The 26,672-nt window shown below is 39.8% G+C and overlaps 1 protein-coding gene across 1 annotated transcript in view; it reads right to left on the bottom strand.

The window, feature by feature from the left end:
• Positions 1–1,544: 1,544 nt before the first annotated feature.
• adam19a (ADAM metallopeptidase domain 19a) overlaps positions 1,545–26,672 on the bottom strand; it is a 196,640-nt gene continuing 171,512 nt past the window's right edge. The window contains exons 17-23 of the mRNA XM_067579934.1: positions 25,757–25,834; positions 16,568–16,676; positions 14,441–14,582; positions 11,357–11,456; positions 9,660–9,911; positions 6,218–6,420; positions 1,545–2,410 (exon numbers count right to left, since the gene is read on the bottom strand). Of these exons, the coding sequence (XP_067436035.1) occupies positions 2,359–2,410; positions 6,218–6,420; positions 9,660–9,911; positions 11,357–11,456; positions 14,441–14,582; positions 16,568–16,676; positions 25,757–25,834 (936 nt within the window). The 3' untranslated portion in view covers positions 1,545–2,358. The remainder of the gene's footprint in view (positions 2,411–6,217; positions 6,421–9,659; positions 9,912–11,356; positions 11,457–14,440; positions 14,583–16,567; positions 16,677–25,756; positions 25,835–26,672) is intronic.

Below are 26,672 nucleotides of genomic sequence, written 5' to 3'. Positions count from 1 at the left end.
GAACTCCAGCTGGGTACCCTGCCTCATAAAACAGCGATGTTTGTACTTCCCAAAAAAGTCAGGAAAAAAGGTGGCACTCCAAAGATCAAATACAGAAAGAGAATCACATCACTATTAATTAACTGACTTTGTTTTCTGACTTTGTTCTTGGTAAACAGTAAAATCTTTTTCCCACAGGGAACCATTAAGAATCCTGATAACAATGAAAACTGAGCAAACTCCACCCACTGATGAGGGCAGCAATAACATATTATCACATTTCGATATCATATCTTTCAGTACATATGATACAGTAGAAATGTGTCTCTTTCTGCTACGTTCACACCCATTGACTTATCTAGCGTCTCTGTCACTGGGGGCTCATGGAGGCCAGACACCTCCTGCTAGAGTCTCCATAGATTGTAAAAGACACACTACAGTACATGGAAGATATACATAAAACCTAACCAAATATCTCCCTAAAGTGCTGTTGGATATGGTTTTTATGTTTTTTTTGTTATTGGAGTCTAAGAAGTAATTTATTTGTTGTCTAATGTCCTGATTGCTGTTGTCTTTTGAGTAAAGTAACTGTGAGCACTTTACATGTAGCTGCTGTAAACTTACAATAGCAGTGGGTCCCTCAACCGTACCTCCAAAAAAAAAAAAAATAAAAAAAAAATTGAATGGCTACAATTAAGTTTTGCACTTCTACAAAGTTCTACAAGAGACAGATTGAAAAAATTAATAATAAAAAGTTCAAAATCCCCCAAAACAATGAATTACCCATAATGCAACCAATGGCATCTTTTCTTAGACACTCACACTGTGTCCCAAATACATTCTACATATTAATTCTAAGCAGGTTTTGTGTATGTAGTGTGTTCACACTGGAAAAGTGACAACATTTTGTATACTCAAATCAGACAGCATGGATTTTTGAGTGTGGTGTAGATGGACACTATTATCCCACAATGCAACACGCTGTGGAAAAAGACAAAGGGAAAAACTGCACATGTAGAGGGGCAGCATTACTGCTCTTGTTGCGTACAGCATACTGGAACCTCTTTAAAAGACGAAAAATGGACGAGAATGGAAGAGAACAGCTGGAAAACTGAGGTTGCAGATGATATGACATGTATTGCGGGAGGTTAGTAGGCTTTTTTTGTTGTATACTAAGTGTAAAAACAATCTGATGACATCCTCCGGGTTATTTTCTCAGACTTGACAAAGCTCCTCAAGAGCCACAGAGGACAACTGAGTGAGTACTCCTTGTGACAGGTAATTTGATCTAAATGACTAAAATTAATGGAGTTCTCCTTTAATTATCTCTTTGGATTGATTCATTTGTGTTCTTTTGAAAAGACTTTTGCCTCAAGATTGCATGACAGATTTAATTTTACAAGCACAGACGTTATCTGACTTGCAGTAGCTCATTCATATGCATCCTGTTATTCCCTTTCAAACACATCAAAAGGCTGTCATCACATAATTGCATAGGAATTTCCATTAAATATTCTTCAAGTTGGAATGAGTAAAAATAAGACAGAATGAGAGAAACTTGATGATAGTTTTGTAAAAATATTTTATGTAACAATTCAAAAGTCATAACACACAGCAAAAGACATTCAAATCAACGTGAGCGACCGGGGTGTGTCCTGCAAGCCCCAAGCATCCATCAAGTCCTCCACCGTGTAAACAGTGTTGAAAAGAAGCTGCTGTGTGATTGGCTCTCCTTCCTCCTGATAGTCATCTGTATCTCCAGATTTTGCATTTTAGACATTCCTTATACAATACAATAAATTATAAAACCTAAAAATATGGAGGAGTTGACTTGTGGTAAACTTAACGTGAAGATTTTCAAGCATTCGGGACACACCCCAGGTATGGAGAGACCTCTTTGGCACATAACACAAATCATAAAACATGACTTAAAACAAACTGTAAACAAAACAAGTTATTACAAAATGCATTTTTTTATACACAGACAGCATAAACAGATTAAAAAATAACAATAATCCTAAAAAACAGATTTGGCAAATGTGACCGTCCCCCAGCGATAACACTTGTCTCAGTCTGCAAGGCCTCCGTGCAAAACCGCGTCGTTGTGGTTAATGTTAGCGCACGCTGGGAGGTGGAGAGTGGAGGCAGCGGGGTCAAAAGTGAGAGGAGATGGGAGGGGGGGGAGTTAAGGTTTCATTTTGAAGTCTGAACTGGTGTGAGTCCTGTTTGTTCTTTTGTGTCTCCGGTTTTAACTTTGTGTTCGTCCTCCTCTGGTATGTGTGACAGCTCTGTGGTTTACCAGCCAAAGTCTCTTTAGTGCAAATAGGCTGTCAGCCGCTGCCTCCTCGGAGGATGGAGGGTGGATGGTGGAGGAGAAGGTCATTTTCGCGGTGGAGGCGAGGCTGTGTTTGGTTTGGCACCTGGTACCGGTCTATGAGAAAGAAAAGGGAAAAAAGAAGGCATTCTAGCTTAAGGTTATAGTGATACAGCATAATGAATGGCTGATATTTCACTTTAAAGAATAAAGCATGAAAAATGACTTTTTTCTTTTTCTCTCAACAAACCATGTGCAGACCCAAACCAACAACAAATGTATCTACTAACAGATATTGTGTGTGTATCCAAAGGCTGATAGATCTTATTCCTCTGTGTCATTGTTGCCCAAAAACTATTAAAAACACATCAATGAGCCACACTGTTGCACTGGGTGACATGTTCCTTTATTACCATGAACACACACACACACACACGGTCCTGCTGCCAGAAATACTCACTAGATCAGAGGCTCCCAACCCTCAGGATACCGGGCCTCGGAAAATTTGCTACGTGGCCGTGAGGGAATCATGATTCAGCTAAAAAAGCTGAATAATAATCAACATACGCTGTAACTTCATGGGCTGTTTTGGGGTAAATATTGTGACCCTTGAGCAGTCTGTGCTGCATGTTTTTTCATCACTTTAAAAGTCAAAATTCTGATAGCAAAACACTATTTGGGCTTTTTAACTTAGAATAATAAGCAAATCTATGAAGTTAATGGGGTTAAAGATCTCCTCCAGACATAAAAATACTTGAATAATATTTTGTGTCTAGCATGATTATTCCTCCTTAAAATCCTTAAAATGACATCTATACATTCTCCTCAGTGAAAAATCCCAAATCTATGAATATGCCAACATTTGTTATATTGGACCACAATTGGCCCAAACTAGTTGTGATGTCACAAATCATGCTCATAGGTACACGCCTTCAACTGAGTTTTAAGATGAGCACAGAGAAACTTTCCTCCTTCAGCAGGATGAATGTGAAAACAAACGCTGCACATACATCATTCTACACAGAGAAGAGAACAACATCCAACTGAAAGAACAAGAAGAAAAACACATTGTTGAGTGGAGGGGACTTTTCATAGAAAGTCAAATTTATAAGATAGTTTGTAAGACCAAAGTCTGACTTGGAATATTGATTTACTATCTCAAAGTAGTATTGCATAATTTTGACTTGGTCAAAAATCAATCTTGAGGTTAGATTTCAATTTATCTTAGTCAGAGGTTGATTTATGACTTCTGAAATACTTTATTGTGACACAATCATCGCTGTTGCAAAGCTGAATGTTCCCTGTTACAATAAAGTGTAATGATTTCTGTAGCCACAACATGTCTCCTCTCACTGCCTGAATGCTGTCTCCTGCTGACTCCTCTGCAGTTCTCCTGAATACTGGCTGAGAAAGGATTGATTTGCTAAGTTACGAAAATTTATAAATAGCTTTTACCCCTCGTCCTAGGAGTCAGACAAAAAATGCATCACCCTGAGAATTTCTGGTCAGTTAGGAGTGATTTCCTCATCTGAGAAGCTTGATAAATACGGCCTCTGATGTCAGATCAGATCTTGGCATTGCCAATACTGCGGTCAGAGAACCAGATGTAGAGACATTCAGATCCATCTGCTGGACTACACCAGCAGAGGGATCATAAAACCTAAAGAACAATCACCTCCAGCTCTCCCGCCTGACTTTTACTACGTTGACAGATAAACCGCATGGAACAAAAAGCATGACTCTGCATCTGAAGACGGTAAGCACAAGCCTCCGCAATAGGGCCCGGTCACTTATAAAAAATGAAAATTTAATTGCTGATAAAGAAGCGAGTCAATGCATTGCATGGTTTGTAAACTCGGAGAGTTTATGTGCCTGGACCCACACCCGCTCTGAACAGAAAACAGCGTGAAATAAAAAAGGAATACTGTGAGGCAGTATTTTTCACAGATACAGCTCCTCCCTGGAACCTTTACAGGAATCATAAAAGGTTCTTGCAAACAGCATTGAAATCTAGAAAAATAGGGGGAAAAACAACAAACAATAGCTGTTTTATGAACACAACTTTTCTCATTAGAAGTCTTTTAGATTTGCATTAAGAAAAGTAACATCCCCCCCGAGGTCAAGTGAATTCAGAGTAGTCACAAACAAGTGTTAAGTGATGTTTTCACAGGAGTGTAATGCTGTAAAACCTGTTGTTCAATACAATATATTTGGTACAACGGCCTTGAGTGGGTGGAGGACATAATGTGTTACACTTCTATAGAAATGCACTCATCCAGTTCTGTCAGTGTTTGTGTACAAATGGCAGCAGATAAAAATCAGGAGAACCATTCAAAAGAAAATAATCAATTAATAATTATAACATCTGAAACAAAAGAAAAGCACAGATTAAGAAAACAACTACACAGTCTCTCAAAGTGTGTTTCAAGAAATGATTTAAACCATTAAAGTGAATCAGTTCCTCAGGCGACTTGTTCTGGTTGTTAGTGGTAGAGCTGTGATGATTAAGTAACCTTTGATCTTGAGTCTAGACTGAGGACAAAATGCTTTTGTCTTGGCTTCAAACAGAGAACAGAACTAATCAGAAGGACAGAAGTTTAGTCAGACAACCTTGAGTTGTCTGACTAAACAAGGAAGATTCTTCCAGTCTTGGACAGTCATGGCTCACTATTATGGTTTGATGAGTTTGACACCCCCATCATCAAAACACCAAATGATGAATGGAGGAATGCCATGGAAGGGCTGCTCGTGTGTCTACATTTTTTTTTATCAACTCAGTGTGAAATGTGGCTTTTGTGTGAAAATGTTTTTGCTAATCTGATTGGTAGAAACATGCTAACACCAACATATAAGGCTGTTTGGGAAGCAATATAACAACATCAACCAAAGAAAACTGAAGCCATCAGGAGAGAAGACTCCATAAAAGCTCATCAAATGGGCTGTTGTATTGTCAGCTACAGGTAAGTACTGCTGTTCTCTTTCAGATATGTTTTTAGCTGATATTTGTTTATAAGTATGCTGAATCAGCTATTAGCAGCTCCTGTTTGCAGAGTAGCAATGGATGTACAGACAACTATCACTGGATTATTTTGATACTGAATAAAACTTCAGAATGTGATGATTCACAGGGAAGTTCTGCAGCCTCTTTATTCTCTGATTTCTAAGTGGGTATATGGAGATTTATCAGCAATGGACATCAGAGATAATGATATCCTGCTCAGATTTGACTGAATTATGAGTCCAAGAAGGAGGACGATTTGAGTCTTCCTCACCTTACACGGTATCTTCACTTCACCTTAAACTCTCCTCCCCCTGCAAGGCTTTTGGCTTTCTCTTTTGCCTTTGTCGTGCTGTCCATGTCTATTACACACCAGTCATTTCCCCAAGGCTAAAATGCTATCCAGAGTTCAATTACTGAGGAGCACAGTGAATATTTCATCTCCCACATCCCCCTGTAAAGTTAATCCCATCTGAATGGAGCTTTTGATTGGTGACATTATGTGACTACATCTGCTTTTCGTTTCCCATGAATGTGTTTAACACCACCTATTGCATTAATGATGAGACATAATGATTATAATAATAAAATATTATACTTTTATGAGTAATATTTTGAGTAACTACATTACTGCCTGATAATTTATTGAAGTTTTCCTTTAAATCAAGTTCAGTGATCATTTTAGTCAATGACTGGGCCAACACAATCCAGTCTTTGAGGTGGGACCATGTACACTGTACACACCAACACTCCCAAGCAAGCCTCAACAGTCTTCACAAATTCAGTCCTTCAAAGCTGATCACCTACAGTAAATCATTAAAAACAGGCGTTCAGCTCCTCTCTGTTAGAGGTTAGCCTTTCTTACCTGAGCATCCATGACTACACTACACAATATCTGTGTGCATCCGTGTTGTGCGTTTGCCTACCTGAGAACTCTGAGAGGCGGGATGGCTGAGACTTTGCCCACAGGTTTGGGTCCTACTGCTGGGGGCATCATGACCAGCAGGCCAGGAGAGGGTTTGGAAGCGGGGGTCCGGGCTGGACTCACTGTGGGGGAGGCTCCTCTGGCTGGGCTGAGCGGGAGAGGCCTCTGAGGAGGGAAGGGGGATGATCTGGGCTCAGACACTAACTAAACAAGAGAAACAGAAATATGGATTATTGACATTTTGCATATCACTCAGATGAAAATGGACATCAAGACACACCATCCAGGGTAGATGTCAACTTAGCCTTAGTAACAAAGAATTCTTATTCACTCATTTTTTCAAACTGCAATTAAATGGCTGAGTAAAGTGTCTGAAGAAGTGAAAAAGCAAAAGTTTAAAAAGCAAAAAGGAGGAAAATGGTATCTTTTCCAAATGGGATCAAAGCCAACATGGTGCACAACACATAAAACCCTGGCACATGGACACAGCAGGCAGGAGAATTCCATTCCAGTTTCTGTACTGGAGAGAATCCAGTTTGTCTCCTGAATCTGTTCGGCTAGCTGATAAGAGCAACGTCCCACTTCACACAGGTAGTAGATTAAAAATCACCACAACAACCCAGCTCTGAGATCAAATCACAAAGTATACTCACATGAAATATTGGATATTTGACACAAACAAGAAAAAGCAATATGGCATTCAAAACTTGATCTAATTTAATAGCACTTTACACTTCACAGGGACGTACTGATGAGAGCAGTTTTGGTGGATAAATCGATAAGAAAGCAATCAGATACAAACATACAGCATTTATTATTTCTTCGGGGTTCATAAAAAAAAAAATCTCTGCAATTCATCTAAGAAATACTCTGATACAGACAGTTCAACAGTTTCTCTCATCAACTCTGTATTCGCGAGGCCTCTTCATTACATTTACAAATTAGTCATTTAGCTGCAGTCAGAAGCAGTATGAAGTTCTGCACTAACTGGTGCTGGCTGAATGAATATATATATATATACATGTATACTGAGGTACTTGTAAGACCTACATTGAAGAAAAAATGACATTCCACATTCACTTTTACAGATATCTTCAGGTTCATAATTTAGTTAAGAAGGTACTTGTTCCCTTCCTGTCTCAACCTACACATGGTTGGAAAGAGGAATTTTTAGACTGGGACCCTCTACCGTGAGGCCTGATATCCAGACTTTACAGTTCAATTCAAGAAAAGGTCTCTCCTTCTCTGAATCACCTTAGGAAGCAATGAGCTAAACACTTAGGTACTTAAATGTCTGATAAAATATGACTGTCTGCAGAATTCACTCATCATCCCTATGCATTAGACATGTTTTTTTTTGCTGTTAAAGTAAACTAGCTAAGATTTACTTTAGCTACTCCCTCTGTCATCAAGATGAAGCCACTCTGTATCATATGTTTTGGAGCCATCTAATTCTGCTACCATTCTGATCTGCCATCTTTGGAACATTTTCTAATATCTGTGATAAGGTGATATGAACAGACATAGGAATCACATTATTTGGAGTAGCTTCTGGAGTGTTTGCTCTTACAGGTGCATAGTGTGATGCCTAAGCCTTTAGGTGCTGATTCACTGGAAATCTGCCAAACCACGATTACACTCTAAATGGTTGCTACTTAAAACTTAAATACTCCACAGGGGCTCAGCCTACAGATTCTTTAAAGTCTGGAAGCCTTTTCCTAGAATCCCACTTTGAACAAAACTTTGTATCAAAACATTTAGTTTAGTTTCTCTTGACCCCTTTTCCAACCCGCGCCTATTTGTGCATTGGGATTATTGTATCTTGTTGAGCTATTGTGTTGTGTGTTGTGATTTCTTTCATGTTGTGACAAGTAAATACATATGTTAGAAAAGTTCAATAAAAAGGTTCAAAAATAAAAAATAAGAGCAACATTGAAACATTTATCATAAACAATGAAACTAAGCTTTAATTATACAATACAGGCCTGCTTCCACATGTTTCATGATGGCGAGACCCAATCCAGTATGAACTGCACTCTCAAAATGTTTTACAGATGTTGGTTCCATGTAAGGACGGATTTAAGTAAAAAATGTACACTGACCCTCTGCCAGAAATCACTAGCAAAGAACTGAAGTTGTCCGAGCTGTTTACTGATTACATTATTGTTTATAATTCAGGATTTGATTGATTGGAATCTTAGTCAGGCCTTTCTTGAATAAGAGATTTAAAGCCACTGTGTAGAATATAAAAATTTCCAACTCTAGTGCCCCCCTGTGGCAGCATCAAAAACACACACTGTAGCAGACAGCCTACCTTAGTGTGGTATAGTAGCACTGTGAATTAATTAACTAGTAGACAGTCCAATAGTCTGTGGCTGGACAAATGGGGGTGGTGGTTCCTATTTTTAAAGAAGAGATGGATGGTGTGCTCCAATTATAGAGGTATCACATTGCTCAGCTTCCCTGGGAAGGCTTATGACAAGGTGCTGGAAAGGAGACTTTGACCGATTGTCAAATTTAGGAGGACCAATGCAAATTCCCTCCAAGTCATGAAACAGTGGTTCCAGCTCTTCACCCTTGCAAAGATACAAGAGGGTTCATTATAGTTTGCCCATCGAGACTACATGTGTTGAGGGTGGAGGGTGCTGTAGGTACTGGGGCCACAGGTGCAAGCCATCCAGTCCTTATATAACTGGAACAAAAGTGTCCGTATTCTTGGCAGGAAGTCAAGCATGAAAAGGTTGCTGTACCTTGTCATTGATTGTCTTTGTGACTGGAGAGTGTCCAGTATGATGGCCTCGGGATTGCATCTCTAATAATGTGGTTCTGCTGACTCTACCTGTAAATTCCAGTGTGCACTGGAACTGTTCGCAGTGTAAATGGGTTAGGATAAAGGTCAGCACCTCCAAATCTGAGGCCATGGTACTCTGCTGGAAAGTGGTGGATTGCTCACTGTGGGTTGGGACAGAGTTGCTGCCCAAAGCGAAGGCGTTAAGGTATTTCACTTGTTCACAAGTAAGGGTAAGATAGAACAAGTGATTATCTCCATGAAGAGGGAGCTGATCCTGTTTCCAACTATCCTCTATGGTAATGAGCTTTGGGTAATGACCAAAAGGCTGCCAAAATGAGTTTCCATCACAGGGTGGCTGGGCTAAACTTTCAAGATAAGGTAAGGAGCTAAAACATTTGGAAAGAGCTCAGAGCAGAATTGCTGCTCCTCCATGTTGAAAGGAGCCAGCTGAGGGACTTTGGGCATCTGATTACAATGTGTCCTGGACATCTTCCTTTAGTGGTTGGCTCTTTGCCTGGATGCCGCTTCACATCCCTTGGGTCAGTTCTGACTGACTAAGCTTTTACATTATGTGGTTTGAGTTTTAGGTTACAAGTGGTACAATTCAAATATAATTGATTAGGGTTCAGAAAATAGTTAAAAAGGGCCTTACCAGTGGAGAACGTGTTGGGTTGAGGGGCAGGGGTTTCTTGGGTGGGCTGAGTCTCTGTAGGGTTGGGGGGGATTTAGGTGGGGCTGCTGGAGGCTTGCCAGCTGGCAGAGGTGGGCGAACCACCTTGAGGTCGCGGGAACCACCCTTGGGCGACGGGGCTGGTCTCAGAGGTCGCACAATGTTGACTGGCTGGGTGCCATTGGGAGCAGGGCCTGGTCTGAGAGGAAGAACCTCTTTGCTGGTGTGAGGAAGCTAGGATAAAAAAAAGACAATGACACAGTTATAAATTATGGAAAAAAATCTTAAAATAACAAGAATAATAATAAGAAAAATGTCTGACCTAATGTTTCTCGAATCTCAAAGCCCAAAAAAGCCAGTCTACAGGCAATTGGAAGACTACTTCCAATTGCTGGATCTCCAGCACAGCCCTAAGCTGGTTTCAGTCTTTTTTTCATCAGTTCAAAGCTTCTCATCTCAAAGAACAAACATTTGATATGGAATGGCTCTATCCTAGGTCCACTACTTTTCAGTCTTTATATTACCATTGGGGGTCATCATCTGTGAGCATAGTATTGATTTCCACTGCTATATAGATGACACCAAATTCTATATAGCTGTTTATCCTGATGGCCTGAGCCCCTTTCACTCCGTACTTCATATTTGCCACCAATTGATGGATGACACAAAATGTACTACTCTTATCACATTTCACCTTAGGAAAGAAATGTGAGTGTTAACATAGACTCTGATCTAACCTTAATATTGACAAGGCCAGACCTTTTCTTTCTCACAGATATACAGAGAAGGTAGCACATGTTCCTATTAAAAGCAGGTTTGTCTAGTGAAATGCATTGTTTACATATTTTCCAAAAAAGTCTATACAGTTTGTAAAGAACACTGCTGCAACAAACTGGAAGAAAGAAAAGAGCTCACATAACTCCTGTTCGAATTGCTATTAATGGTATGGTTTAATCACATATTATCACATACTATTGCTTCCTGGTTAAATTTATTCAGAGAAATTGCAGGATGAAAAACCATACAACTCATAGGGACTTTATATTCTAGTATTTGCTGTAAGACTTCACATACAATTTCCCAAAACACAGCTACTTTCTATCGTATGGGAGCAATCAACAGTTGGTGTCATAGAAATATTAAGCTCTTTCTCCCGTTTATCTTCTATATATTTAGTTGAGTGTTTATCATTTATCGTCAATGTCAGTAGTTACTCTTAAAGTACAGCACCATGAGGTGCATTATGTGTATAAAAGATGCTATATGAATACTGTTTATTATTATTATTCCTATTATGACTCATTTATTCTCTTCCTTTTTTTATTCTTCTTGCCTTCTTTCGTACTCCTCATATCTCTTTCTTGCCAATGACAAATGTATCCTATCCCTGAGCTGCTAACCCATCCAATTAAATAAATGCTATAAAAACAGGGAAATAATGACATGATGAAATGCTGCTGAAAGCACAGTAAACCAGAGCATAGGAGTGTTGTGAAAGTGGGAGGGGGAAGACTCTAAGTGGTCAAACAATATAACAAGCTGCTGTAAAATGAGGCCATTTAATATGAAGGTCAACCTCATGGACGGTCCATTATTCACTAAAACACAGCAAGAGAAACAGTCACCAATCCCTTCTCAATTCCTCCCTTTCTTCCTTCCCACCCACACACTCAACTCACCCCCTTGTGGCCGCTGGCTTTGTTGATTGGTCCGACCACCTTCAGGTGAAAGGCAGGATTCAGATGGCCATTCTTCCCTTTCTCCGCCGATGCCTCCGTCCTAGCAGAGAAATGAGGACAGACAGAAAATAAACTAGAGTCTGACGCCTGAAAGCTGCCCTGCTTCATCACTCTTCTCAATCTGGCATTGATTTTATGGCCCCGGGTGGGAAAAGAGACAGTAGAGAAGTCAACATGAGGTTTCTCATCCAACATGATGTGAAAGGAAATGAGGAGGTGAAGGATAAACCAAATGTTTCAGCTCAGTGTCTTGGGGGCTGCTTTCTGATGAGGCTGTCAAGTTGAACTGAGTGGACTAGTCCCTCAGCAGCTTTTTACAGGGCATGCACATATCCACACACAGACACACGCACGCACACACGCGCACACGCACGCACACGCACGCACACACACGCACACACACGCACACACACGCACACACACACACACACCTGCATAAACACATGTACCAAGATCAAGCCTAGTTTTATCTATGGTATCATACACTGGAATTCACATGACTGTATCAGCTAATAAATATTGGGTGATGTAATTATTTGTCAAAATGTGAAAATATTACATCTGTATAACTGAGACAAACTGTAACTGAAAAATTGTTTCCTTAAATGAAAGTTCAGCATTTTTGGAAATACACTTATTCACTTTCCTTCTGAGAGTTGAGATGAGTAGATGGAGATCAATCTCATGTGTGTGTTAAGCACAGACATGGAGTCAGGATGTCGCTAGCCTAGCTTAGCATAAAACCTGGATGGAGGAAGAAAAAGCTTACCTGGCTCTGCCAAAACTGAAAAAAACACCGTGCAGCACATCTAAAGCTCACTAATTAACATGTATTTAAAAACATCTAGCTCTTCAGCTGCTAAATAATAAAGTAGGTTTGTTCACTAGTTCCTAGTCGGTTTATCAGAGCTTTTTGCTGAGAACAGCTGCCTGCTGCTGCTTGAAAAGAGGTTGATGAGAGTTTGTAGTCCAAAAAACCAAAACAATGAGCTCAAAGGGGCTAAAAAGCCTCATTGAGCTGCAGAGTTGGTGATAATTCTTTGAGTGTTTTTTAGTGTAAACAAGGTCCACACACTAACTTTTTCCAGAGCTTTCAACTACATTTCAAGGCCTTACTCAGTGAATGAAGGATTCACAGAAAGCTGATGTCCAGAGGCATCCCAGTGGGACTCTTAAGTGGCCGGACTGTCACAACATCTAACCAGAGTACTATTCAACACCTTAAGATTTATGCTGGTTCACCCTAAAGATGGGAAAACCCCTGACAGGAAAGCTGGAGTGGTGTATGACATCATTTTTTGTTTGCTAAAACCATTTTTTTTGGATTATTTTGAAGACTCAACTGTTTAAATCTCTGTTTGCTAGCAAGCAGCCTTCTTCTTCCCCGGACTTTTGCTAGTGCATTGTTAAGTTTCTTGGTTCATTATCATCACCAAGTTTCAATCAGTAGAACAGCGTGAAAAGATCGTCAGGCATGTGTATCGTGTCACCCACATGTTCCTGTGTGTATATGCGTGTCTGTGTGTGTATGAGAGCAGAGCAGGAGATACAAACAAAACGGGGATCATTGCTCCATAGCACCACTAGTGGTCAAAATCTCCACAAGATACCTTTAAGTTGATATGTATATAGTCCATCCTCCTTACGTTTGCAGACACATGCAATCCATTACAACGACACAGCTAACTACAGTCTCCAAAATGAGTTAATTCAACTACTCTCTGGCATTATCAACAAAACCTGACTCTTCACAAAGAAAGGATTTATCACAGGGCTGTTGTATTGGATTGAATTAGACTTTAGAGGTGTACTTAAATAAACTGGTAACTCAGTGTATGTACATACTGCAGGCTCTTAGCTGATTAGAAGGCTCTTCAAGCATACTGGATGTATATATGCTTGGAAAGGTATTTAATCAGCTGAAGCCACCCGCTGGCCCGCTGTTGAACTGTAAATGAACCCAAACTATTGGCCATGGAACAAAACCAAAGAAGCAGAGGGTTTTCATTGCAGCTGGTGCCGTTAAGAGTCTTTTTAATCATCGTAGTGGCTCAATTTCCCATATCGTTAGCCATTCATTCAGTTGTCTCCTCTCTGTCTCACTTTAGCAGCAGTTACCGTAAAATCCTGCTGAGGCCCAATATCACTAGTATTTAGCCTTTCTCTCTGTCTTCATTTGGAAGGTCAGGCTCCTTAAAAGGCTGGATTGTCTCCAGACACATTTCTCTTCTGTAAATCACTGTGGAAGACTTGAGTATTTTCAGAGGCACTTACTCAGCTAGTGTTATGACTAGGCTGTCTCTCTGGGTGAGGTATATGGAAGCGCTCATAAAGGAAGCTCTGGGGTTTATGAGGACATGGATTTTGTTTGGTTCTGATGGAGGTGAGCTGCAGCACAAAATGCTTCTATTTATGCTGATGTAGAGATGGAACGTTCCGGTATACACATCGATCTGCTTGGAGCGCTGGCAGACATGGCAATGCACACTTCCTTCCTTCTTTCCTTCCTGTAATTCAACACTTCCCTTCCTCCTTGTTGTCCTTCTTTTACTTTCTCATTTATTTCTTCCTACCTACATTTTACCTCTTCCTTCTTCTCCTTCCTTTCCTCTCACCTTCCTTTCCCAAATGATTATCATCCTTCCATGCATGATTCATTTCCTCCTTCCTTACTGCCTTCTTTCACTTTTTGTTTCCCTCTTTTCTCATGCAGACAGTGTGAAATGTGAAGGCTCCACTGCATAATAATACACTGCTATTTTTCAACAAATAAACCACTTCCAAGATAGAGAGTGGTCTGAGAGGAGAATCAAACAGTGGAAATATATGAAAGATTTTGTCTTATGTTGTGGACAGTAAATCTTTTGTGTAGGGTAGCCACTATCAATCAATTAATCTGCCCTTTATTTTCTTGACTAAACTGTTTGGTCTATTGGTAATAAAATTTCATAAAATAGAGAAAGTCTATACATATACATATATACATATATACATATATAAAGACAGACAGACAGGATACAGTACTTGTTGTTCTTGTTCTTCTCTCTCTGGGCAAGCCACTTATGGAAGTAGGACGTCTTGATCCTGTAGCAGTAGAAGAGCAGCAGCACTGTAGGCAGGATCACCAGGAAGGCAAACAGAAGTCCCACTACAAGCCCAACCTGACCTGTGGAGGCGCACAAACAAACACACAAACACAGAGCAAGGTTACACATACACTAGAATCACTAGTCAGGTTTCTATCCAAATGTGACAAATTTTAACTGTGTTTCCAGATAATATGCAAAAGAAAATGCAAATGAATGTGTGTTTTCATCCACTCCTGTTTTCTGAATATTAGGAGACAAACAGTTTGTGGCGCTTTTTCTCCAATCCAGTGCCATTAAATCATTGCAGAAGAAGAGGACACAATGAGACAATGTAATTAAAAGACAGCCATTCTTGTGTCAAAGTCTGTTCCCCCTTCGCAGTGTGTCCCTCTAGTAAAAATGATGTTTCCAATAGCACTCCCCTCAGCAGTTGGGTTTAGGGCTGAGTTTAGGTTATGGTTAGGCCTAGCAGAGATAACTGGCTGGGTTTGTGATAAAGCTGGTAAGGGGAAACATATCAACAGGGAAACACCGGTCAAAGCTCAAACGATGGAAAATATGGAAAACGTGATGGAAATATGACATTTCTGTTTGTTCATGTATTAATTTGAGGAACGTTTACAGTCTCCTCATCGCTCCACACACCTCTGATGTTTTTGTCTTTTCAGTGGAGTGACGTTTAAGTCACATGCTTTATGTATGACATCACTTATTCACTAAGTCTGTTTACATTGCACTTTGTTTCTATCAATACACCTACTTTTCCACCTAAGAAAAAACTTTTTATCTTTTATTTTCAAATTGAAAATACGAATGAAAAGCTGTGGATACAAACATGTACATGCTTACCATCATCACTGATGAGGATGAAACTACTGTGGATTATGGCTGGCTGGATACTGCAGCATTTTAACTCTGTTGTGTGCATTGATTTAATAATCTTATCACTAGCAGTATAAGACATGCCTGTGAGGATGGACGGAATCTATTGGCTCATTTCCATGGCACACACATACAGGATCCTCTTTAGGAAGTCAAGAACCTTACCTGCATTTCAATCGGAGGAAATCAGGGTCTAAATTTAATTCCTAGTGCCAAAAAAGTCACTGCTCTGGGTGTAGAAGTTTGATTGGTCAAACACAACACTGCAGGTTGTGTACAGCTCCATTCAGACAGTAAGTAGCACTGCCTGCCACTAGAATCAATATTTGGATGAGAGACAGACATTGCTCATTATGTTTATTGCCATTAAAAACAAAGATAAGTGATCGACATCCTGACTACTCTCAGAGGAGCACGATAAATAGAGAACAAGCAAGTGAGGAAGAGGAGCATGTCTCTTTTGTATCCATTCAAACAGCACAATGACTCTGTTGTTGTTTTCTCTTATGTTAAAACTGCATCTGAAACACAGTTGTCATGTTTTGGTTCCTAGTTTAGATCCTTAATTTAGTTCCTTTCTAATTTTTGGAACTATTTGGTTGAAAAGTGATTCTATTACTTCATCCTTACCAGGATATGATGTTTAAAAACACATAAATGAGTTACTCCCAAAACCTCTAGGTGACTGACTGGGGTTATAGTGTGCAAAGGTAAAAGAACACGATTTGGTATTTCACTCACATAAAGTTGAGGACTTGCAAGATTAAAGAAATCATAGCAGCAGAATCCACATTGTAGAAGTCAAGCTCCAAAACACTGGATCCTACATTTCCCATAATGCAGTTAGAAAGGGTCATTACATTAGACTCTCTCTTACCGGTTTCAAAAACCTCACCTTCAGTTTGGAACACAGGTTTTCTGTTATAAACTTGTACTTTCATGTCCAAGCCAAGATAACCCTGATGACATCACAGTGACATCATCAGGGTAGTATTCTCCTCATGACTAGTGAACCAACTCTGACATGTACAGTTGGTGAAGTTCCACCTTAATACACCCACTGAGGTTACGTCCAGAATGAATGTGATACAGCATGTTGTTTTTCCTTATTCTTGGCCTTCCATCCACACTGAGAGGGTGTGGAATGTGTGTGTGCGTGTGTGTGTGTGAGTGAACTCACTGTCGTACTGGACAGGCCCACTGTCCACGCTGCCTCCAAGTCCTGGCTTCTCACAGAAGGGTGGTGCCCAGCCTCGATTACAGTGGCAATTCCCATTACTGTTACACACCTATGCACACACACAGAAACACACACATGAGGCATTTGTTAATGTGATTTGCTTTTCGGTCTCAGTATAATCTTGTGTGTGTGCGCCTGGAGGTGTAGTCAAATTAGAAGCACTAATTTCTTGTTTACTACAGACTGGCACTGTGTGTGTTTTAATGGGATTTTCCTTCTCTGTGGAATAATACTTACCTTAAGATATTCACCCTATAAATGGAACAAAGTGCAAAACACTGATATTATAAGTAATGCTATCTCGCATTTGCAAAAAACTTTCCATTAGCTGTGTACAGTATTGTACATTTTTATCTATTTTAAATCTTTTTTGCTTACTTTATCATGTTTGAATTAGATTGTGTTTTTCATGTCATGATTTCTGTGTCCTCAGGTCTCACTTGAGTTCTGATTTTTGTGATACCACTTGTTTTAATCAAAACTGCCAAAGTAGGCCATTGCCCCAGGTGAGCCAGACCCTCAAGGGGCTCTACAGGCCCCACATTCATTCAAGCACTTCTTACACTTAGATTACATACTCCTTAATCAAGTAAGGACATACTAATTGAAAGAAAACAAACATGGGGCATGCAGTATTACAACATAGGAGTACTGATTGGTTTCTGTCGCTCAAGACAGGTTGAAGAATGACAGAATGCAAGAATTTTATATCTATATTTTATATGTTTTAAATCTGGCTCTAGTCTTAGCAAAGGATGAATAAAAATGAACACGGAAACACGGCTAACATGATCCAACTGCTGCAGCTCCTGCATTTTCAGACCTCCACTTCCTTTCCAAACTGCATCAGCATGGGTTGGGTGGTATGACTATATATATATATAAATAAACACACCATGAGATCATGGAAAATTGTCTATTAGAGGTTTTGGTTTATATCGTGAAGCCCTCCCTTTAATATCTCTGCTGTATTAGGCCACTGTGGGCAATGTTTCAATTGACCTTTCACACTAGTTACTCTTACTATGCCTGTCAAGCTTTCTTGCTCCACACATACGTGCATTTTACAATGAATTCCAGGTGGTGAACCTGCCGCATTCTCATTGTATTTTTTGGAACAATGAGCCCTCGATTTCAAACATAGGTAGACAAAAGCAGCTGCTCATTTCTAGCCGGTTAATTTTTCTGGCTGAAATAACAACTATTGCTGACATATTTTATCTAGCTAGATCAGAAGTTCTGAAATACTGGGCCACAGACCGGTACCAGGAACTAGGAACATTTGCTACAGAGGCCATGAGAGAACCATATGATTCAGCAAAAAAAGCTTTTTTCATTTTAAGGCTATTTTAGCCCATAATATCTTGACCTTGTTGCAGTTTGTTCTGCATTTTTCCTCATCACTTCCTGTCATGCTTTTTATAGTCAACATAAAATCGCTCTGGAGATCAAGAAAGGTTGGGAATTCCTGAGCTATATACAGGGCTCCCAACTCTCACACACTGAGCGTGAAAGTCACACCATTGATACAGATTTCATGATCTCATGCTACACATGCCTTTTCTCAGGCTAACTTTTTGTCTTCACTTCCTCTGATGTAGCCAAGGAACAGCAGTTTTTTTTTCTTTTTTCAAGTTCAGACAGGCTGAGGTGCAGATCATGACAAGGCTGAGGCAGCACTTTTCACGGATTGTCCATGAACGCATTGACAAATTATTGCGATGCGCGTTCTGGTGGAGCAGCTAATCACAATAATTTTGTGGTTGAGCAACTAACCTGCTGAGCATGAGTGGAGCAAGGCTGGAGAGTTAGCACTGTTTGCACTGTGCAGCTCACTACGTCTGCATCGTAGATATACTAACGTAAGTCAACGATGGTTCAATATTCAGTGGGTAAGCACCAAACCCACTCATTACCTGTAGGTGGTGTAAGGATTGAAATTATCAGTAGCAGTTACTCTCTCTGCCCGTAGGTTGCAACATCAACATCACTCAAAATAAAAAAAAGAAGTTTAGTATAGCACAGGTCATAAAGGTGTGTTTGGCCATATGCAGTGGACAACAATTCTGGGGTTTAAATCTACTACTGTCTTCATTTCTTGATGTACTTTTAGTTTTTAATGGTACACAAATTGTAACAATTCCATCATATTATTTAGAGGTATTGGGGGGGGGGGTGATTTATTAGTCAAGGGAAGGGGCCCACAAAAGACAATAAAATAAAACAAATATCGATGGGAAGTGAAACATGAAGTCCAGTCCCTAACCCAATAACTTCCATACAGTGCCTTAGAATAGAAAATGACTTCAAGCTATTTCACCCATAACAGACCTCTGAATAATGACCAGTAAGTGGCCACCTTTGGGACTAAAGAGTCCAAATGTGACATAAACAGGAAACAAATCCCTTTTCCTTCACTACATTTAGCAGCAAATTACCTAAGAGCTTTTAATTGACTTGTCTTAAAATGGTGAAAAAACCTTTATCTAGACTTGATTAATATCTCTAGACATCTTGTGTAATTCACCACCCCTAAATGAAGGAGAAAATACTCCCATGCTCCGATTACATCGAGATGTAATTATCCCATCAGTGATTAACATGCCTATTTACCCCATTAGCACTCGGTCGACATGAAGGGCGCAGAGTTGTTTGCTGATTCTTATCGTTCCTTTACTTCAGATTCAGGAGGCTTGGTGCGGTTCCTTTGTGAAAATGTTGTGTGCTGTTTTATAAGAGCATAATTTACAGGCAGTTCTACATCATATAAAAGATAAGAAGGTAAAAGGAAGAAGAAGAAATGAAATGCTTGACTTGTATTTAAACACACATTGCTGATATACAACATATCCCTCAGCCTGATAAAGTCACCAGGACCTATAATATGTTTCATGTGTCTCCAATGGCAATCTTCTGTATGTAAGTTTTTAAAAGATGGTGAGCAGTATTGCTCTCAGAAGCGAGCAGCACTTCAACTGCTCATTATTCCTGTTTATTTGCATTAACATCCAGCACTCTCCAAAAGCCTGAGGATCAATATGAATCAAATGCTAATGCTAAATTAAAAAAAATACATCCTAACACAGGAGGAAGGGATGACTGTCTATTTAGAATAATCCTGACTCAAAGCTATTTCCATTATCCATCTACTGTTACAGTGACAGGAGTGAACAAAAATGGGACAAACAGCATAGAACAACAAAGTGAAGAGAGAAAGAAGGATTAAAGGAGGAGAGGACACATCTCTTTCTTCTTGCTCATAATATTTCGAATCCTAATCAAATAACAATGCCTGGTGAATCATAAGCCCATTTATTATATAGTAGATGGGGTAAACAGAGACTTGAGTCTTGAGACTTCTGAGGTGTGAAATTTCAGTTGAGGCTGGTTTCGCTTGAAACGCTCAGGGTCAAAACAAGCAACAGACCATTTCAAAGCACAAACTAGGCCGTGCCAACTACACTGATAAACCAAACTGTTCTTTATTGAAAACTTTAACGTTTTAAAATGTCTTGGTTTTAAGGTCTGGTAACAAAAGAAAGTGTGACAACAGAGTTATCCACAGGTTGCTAAAAAGTTGTGATGTAGTGACTACTCAAACGGCTAGTTGGTGAATGACTGCAGCTGCCGAGCCAACCACTATGCTAGCCACCAGAGAACATGCTAGTGCTTGACAGTCATAATAGCTCTTTTAGCTAGCTGGCTTGGTTGCTAACCAATAGAACACAGTTTATTCTATTTTAAGAGCTGTTTTTGTACCATCTTCTCCTGTCTCCTGTCTCTAAATCATGCCTCATTTGTGGAACAGTTTATACTAGAGCAGAGCAGGTTTATACAACAGTAGACTTTTCGGCTCTGCAATAATCATTCAGAATTTCCCTCTGAAATAGCCAGACAACAGTCTGACACAACACAAAAAGACACATCAGGCATCTCCCTCCTATCTAATTTACTGTACTAAGTCTGGTGTCAGCATAAAAACGTATCTATCTGCAAACATTAACATTGGTCATTTTTGAAACTAAATGGTGTGGACTCCATGTTATATTGGAATCATCGCAACTACGAGTTTAATGCTGCAGTGATTACTCAATTACTTAAATAGTTGTTAACTATTAAATTAATCGCCAACTATTTTGACAATCGATTAATCGATTGGAATCATTTTTTAAGACTGTTTAACTCTCAGATTCCAGTTTCTCAAATGTGAATATTTTAAGCTGAATTTTTTTGGGGGTTTTGGACTGTTGCTCAGGACAAAACAAAACATTTGAGGACGTCATCTTGGGCTTTGGGGAACAGTGATCGACATGTTTCACCATTTTCTGACATTTTATAGATCAAACAACTAATTGATTAACTGAGAAATGGCGTTCATGTCAATTTCCAAATTGTAATTACAACTGGGAAAGTGGGATTTTTATGAAAGCTCCGATATATCCGACCTGCCATTTAATAATAAGGAAGTGCCTGAAAACCACACAAACATGGATGTAAGATCTCACGTCAGCCAAAGTGTATTGTTCAATGTAATTAAACCCAAATTTAATGGATATAATGTAATTGTCAATGCACAGTATTTCAAACCCTCATACAATCAACTCAGTTATCACACAACCTTCCTGAGCTGTAAGATGTCCTTAACACTGGAATCCACCTGACATACCGTGAATGCAGCATTACAATATTCTTCTTCTTCTATACTACTGCTAACAAAAAGCTGTGTGTCCTTGTCTGGAAAACTATAGTTACCAGCATAATGTCAGTGTCTCAGTTTCCCTGCTTGCTCAGCTGGCAATCAAACATATACACCATTCCACCCACTCAGAAACTTGGTGAGTGAAGGAGCATTTCTGATATATAGTATATACCGTAGTATTAACAAAAGATTTGAAAATCACTATTTTTGACTGCAAAGAGGGATGACTTTTGAGCTTTCACTTGAGCTTTAAAACTACAGGCTATATTTTCCACTGATGACACAGTTGAATATCATTTTATCCAGCTGCCAAACTAATAAACTAGTAACTTAAGGTTTGAAGTTTATAATATTGCTGTGATACAGCATGACATTGGAATCCAACAGTTTCCATTTGTGTCTCACAATGGTTCAAACTTGAGTAAGCCAGGCCAGGAAACACAAGCCAGGGGACTGAGGGGAAAAGTGTCAATTCTTAAATCTTAAAAGGGAAAAAGAATGCAGGTCTAATCTTCCAGTGGCTTACAAATATTACACGTCAGACAAAAATATCAGCTGTCAACATGTCAGCAGCTTCAGTCTGAAACCGCTCAGCTATCAAAAAGCCAGTGGTGGAACATTAATAGCCACTGACATATTGCATTACACTGCTGTATTCTTTCCTGAGCCCAGTGGAACCATATAGGCTTGTTTTTTACTCAGCCGTTCTGAAAGATATTAGTGTTTTCCAGACAGTCAGGCCTTTTCATTGTGCTTTCTGAGATCAAAATCAGATCATCAAATTACATATACAGTAACACCTGTGCTATTGTCAGGTGTAACTAATAAACTAGTAACTCAGTATACTGTATGTTTACAGTATCAAATTCAATCCATTTAACTAAGTATCTATTCAGCCTACACAGTTTATAACAGCTTTGTCATCTTCTGTTCTTAACTCTTGGGAGTAGATTTATTATGTTTATTGCAAATTACTGTGAGAGCAGAATATTTTCATTGCTGCATGCTTTAATTAAGATGGGTATTTACTAACACTAATGATGTAAATGAGCACAGCTGCAGTTCATTTGAATGTACTGCTGCTAATTAACACCTGATGCTGGGCTTAGACTGTCTTAACATTCAAGATCATCATGTGAATCTCTGAAAAAGCAATGCAGCACCTAAGAAAGTCTACGTAAATATGAGCAACACTGTCTTAGTAAGATCTCAAAAAGGTACCACAGGAGTAAGGGACTCACCCATCACCTTAGAAATCGGTGGTTCTACTCCTTGTAGTGGTATCCCCCACTAGGTTGTGACAAACAAGCACAGTGACTGTGTTTGGGTGGGAAGCCAGTTAGGGATCATGACCTGGTCACTGCACTAGTGATTCCTACTTGTTGGTTGGGGTGCACAGTGGTGAGTGGAACCGCCACACATTAGCAGTGACAAAGACTGCACTCCATGGGTACTATCAGATGTCCATCCTGTCTGTCTCATCTGTGTGCCCTGAGTCAGCAGAGTCAGCACTGGTTAGTGCTTTTGCTACGGAGGGGTTCGTTTGTTTTTATCTTCATTTTGAATGAGTGGGTAGCGGATTAGTGGTTGCTCTCTGAGGACATGGAGATTCAGCTGAGACAAGCAAACCCAGGGCTTACAAGAGACTAACAAATGGTCTCATTCTCACAATTGGAGGCTACATTGAAGGAAAGTAAGTACATTTACTCAAGTACTGTACTTAAGTGTAATTTTGAGGTACTACTTTTGAGGTAGAGCGGGTCGTCCACTAATCGGAAGATCGACGGTTCGATTCCCAGCTCCTCCAGTCCACATGCCGATGTGTCCTTGGGCAAGACACTTAACCCCAAATTGCTCCTGATGGCTGTGCCATCAGTGTATGAATGTGTGTAAATGGTTAGTTTCCTCTGATGGGCAGGTTGGGACCTTGCATGGTACCCATTCAGCGTATGAATGTGTGTGAATGTGATTTGTAGTGTGAAAAGCGCTTTGAGTGGTCGAAAGACTAGAAAGGCGCTATACAAGTACAGTCCATTTACCATTTACAAAAAGCAGTGTGTAGTCGGGGTCACATTTCACATGTCTATGAGTTGTTAACAGCTCCACCAAATAGTGATTTTTCCCTCTAAACTTCTCACATGCTTTCATTTCAATAAATGTTCAAATGATCCAATATTTCACCAGAAATCAAAGATTAGAGAAAAAGTCTAAAAACTGAAAACAGATTTGTGTATCAGAACTTTGTTTTTTCTTCTTTCCTCTCCCATTAATCATCTCACGACCCCTCAGATTTATCTGCTGACCCTTTGGAGGGGCCCGACTGGACTAAACTAGCTAACTGTATATAAAGTAGTTGAAACTAGCTCCACCTCCAGCAGCTACAACAGTAACATGCTGCTCTAACACTGATGCTTCACTATTAATAATCTAATGATGTCATATATAATAATATATCAGTCAGAGGGACCAAACCACTACTTTTACTGCAATACTGCATACTACATCAAGCTCATAATACTTATGTACTTTTACTGTAGTAGGATTTTTCATGCAGGACTTTTACTTGTAATGGAGTATTTTTACATTGCTGTATTGGTACTTTTACTCAAGCAAAAGAATCTGAATACTTCTTCCACCACTGCCTGGCCTAATGTGGATCTGGGCCGCTATCATCTCCCTCATGTCTGTGTCTCTGAGTCCCTCACCAGCGATGGACGTCCTGTTTCTTGGCTGGGTCCTGCAGCTCGTCCCAACCCTTTGCTGTTTCTGTGGAAGTTTCTTTTAACATAATTTTAACACTGACCTAGCCAGCACTGGATTGTTGCTGACTCGCTTTACATGAATGTCAAAGTTGAAAACTGTAAAGGACAGGCAATAACTAGTTCTGTGTTCAGCTATGCTGGTGACAGCAGCAGTAGCAGCCAGCAGCCAGAGAGGAGGACCAGAGCAGCAGAGTCAATTCACCACAGCCCACTGAGTCCATTGAAAACACCAGTCAAGTTCTGAGTGTGAAGGCAGGCAGAAGACAACTGGGGTAATAGAATCTAGGTTTGGTTTACAGCATAATATTATTAAGCTGTTTTCAGCTCTGGTCATCAGAGTTTCAGTTATGATAACCAATTTTTTCTGACCTTTGAAAACTGAATACAAGAGGAATAGTGCCAATGAACATGTCATTCGCTAATATCATTATTATGTGGGGCAACAGATGTAACAAATGGAATCAGGACTGACACATCCACTGTGTGAGCCAAGTTGCAGCTTTATCAGAGTGTATTCTAGTGTAAGAGGCTCTGTCCTGCTGTTCTTTTTATACAGAGAAGCTTACACTTCGTCAATCATGCGGATATTTATGACCTTTTTAAAATGAGTCAGCTGAAAACATTAAGATGTCAGCTAGAGATGGGCTTCTCAGTTAAGTCACAGAGTTAATTAGCTAGCTAGCTACAGCTGATCAGATTTGCTAGAGACATTTCAGCCAACAAAATTCATGGTCACCGACTTTTGCTTATTACAGTGTGAATTCAAAGACTCACTGTTTTAAACATTACTATGAATTTCGAGTAATAAATCCACCACTGTTTTCACAATAAATAACATATGTGCAGTGCTGTAAATGGAAAGGTTTACAGGCGTAGCAATATTTATTAAGTGGGGCATGACTTAGCAAACAGTCAGTTGACAGTGTTTGCAGGTGGGAAGCCAGTGAGGGATCATCATCACCTGCCGTAGACTTGGCCTGCTGTGTTGATACCAGGGGATGTTAAAGGTATGACAGAGGCCAAACATGTAACACACTGATGAGTGCAGCTCTGTATGCACTATTTCATTATTAATGATGAGAGTAATTACTTCCTGTGTGGAGATAAATTAGGTTGTTTTTACATAAAAGTCTTGCCTAGTGCAGCTTTAAAACCTGATAAAATTAACAAAAATCACTAATTCCATTTACATCTTTCAGGTTATGTTTTTTCAATTCCCTTTGAAAGATCTCTGAACAGCTGATAATATTGGTAGACTTAACACCGTATCACATGCCATCATCCAACAATGATCACAGAGGTCAACATTAGAGTTCCCTAATAAATAAACCCAATCTACCCCATCTTCTCTTTAGGTAACAAGTGTTTTAGTCCCAACGACTCCTCACCAGAGCTCAGATACTGATTCATAAACTATGTATGATTCCTCCTTATCTGCCTCAGGCTTGCTTGTACTGCTCCAATAAATAGTTCATCACTTCAGTTGCTGTTGTATTCCAGCCATCTATTTTTCTGCCTTTTACGACAGACTTGGTGACAGCGCTGCAAAGCACTACCTTTGCCCAAGGACACAGTGTGACAATAAGATTAGGGAGCCATGCCCGGCAGCTAAGTGAGTTGAATCTGTTGCACGACTCTGCGTGTACGTGTGAGTGTGTGTGCGCCTACCCCGTTGCGGTGACAGCGTGCGATGCAAGTCTCCAGCTCGGTAAAGGAGGCATTTTGGCATCGGCGGTCTCTGCACACCTGTGGCAACACAAGCAGAATGATCACATACTGTGTTAAAGATTACAGTGCACACTCACACACACACACACACAAGCACACATGCAGACTTTGATCGGCCCTCTGCCAGTACCCTTGGGCTTTGGAACAACCTGCCTGCCTGAGGAGATTGGGCAAACAGCATCAGTATCCTGTTTTAAATCACCTCCAAAATCACTACTTTTATAGACTTGCTTTTAGAGCGTGTAATGATGTTTATTGAGCTGCTTTTACCAAACAGTTTTGTTCTCTACGGCTGCTCTAATACTCCTCTAATAACCATTTACATTAGCACCAGAGTGATGTTTTCTTTCATAAGGAGATTTGTGAGTCATGTAATTTATCTATCCTTATTGTGTTAGGACAGATGTTAGGACTATTAGCACTGAGAGAACAGGTAAGAGAAGTGTCAGGGGTGTGAAGTGCAATGATTATTTTCATTATTGATTAAAGGACGGATTCACTGTTTTCAAATTCTGTCTCACAACAGTCAAGAGCCCAAAAGAGCACTGAAACAAGATTTTCTTGCCATAATCATTCCTCCTGTTCATACTGACCATTAGAGGATTCCTTCATAATGCACTTACAGTCTAAGTGATGGGGGACAAAATTCGCAGTCCTCCTTCTGTGCAAAAATGTATTTAAAGTCTCTCTTTTTGTTACTATACTTCCACTGCAGCTCAACAGGGAAACACTGTCTGAGGAAACACAAAGAGGGAATTTGATGCTAAAAAGACTGTAAATGTGTCAGATATCCACTTGATATGACTAACTCAGACTGCTGAAGACTCATACAAGCTTCACATCAACCTTTTAATGA

The sequence above is a fragment of the Thunnus thynnus genome, chromosome 22, assembly GCF_963924715.1.
Source record: "Thunnus thynnus chromosome 22, fThuThy2.1, whole genome shotgun sequence".
Classification (NCBI taxonomy): Eukaryota; Metazoa; Chordata; class Actinopteri; order Scombriformes; family Scombridae; genus Thunnus; species Thunnus thynnus.
This window is presented reverse-complemented; position numbering and strand designations above follow the sequence as displayed.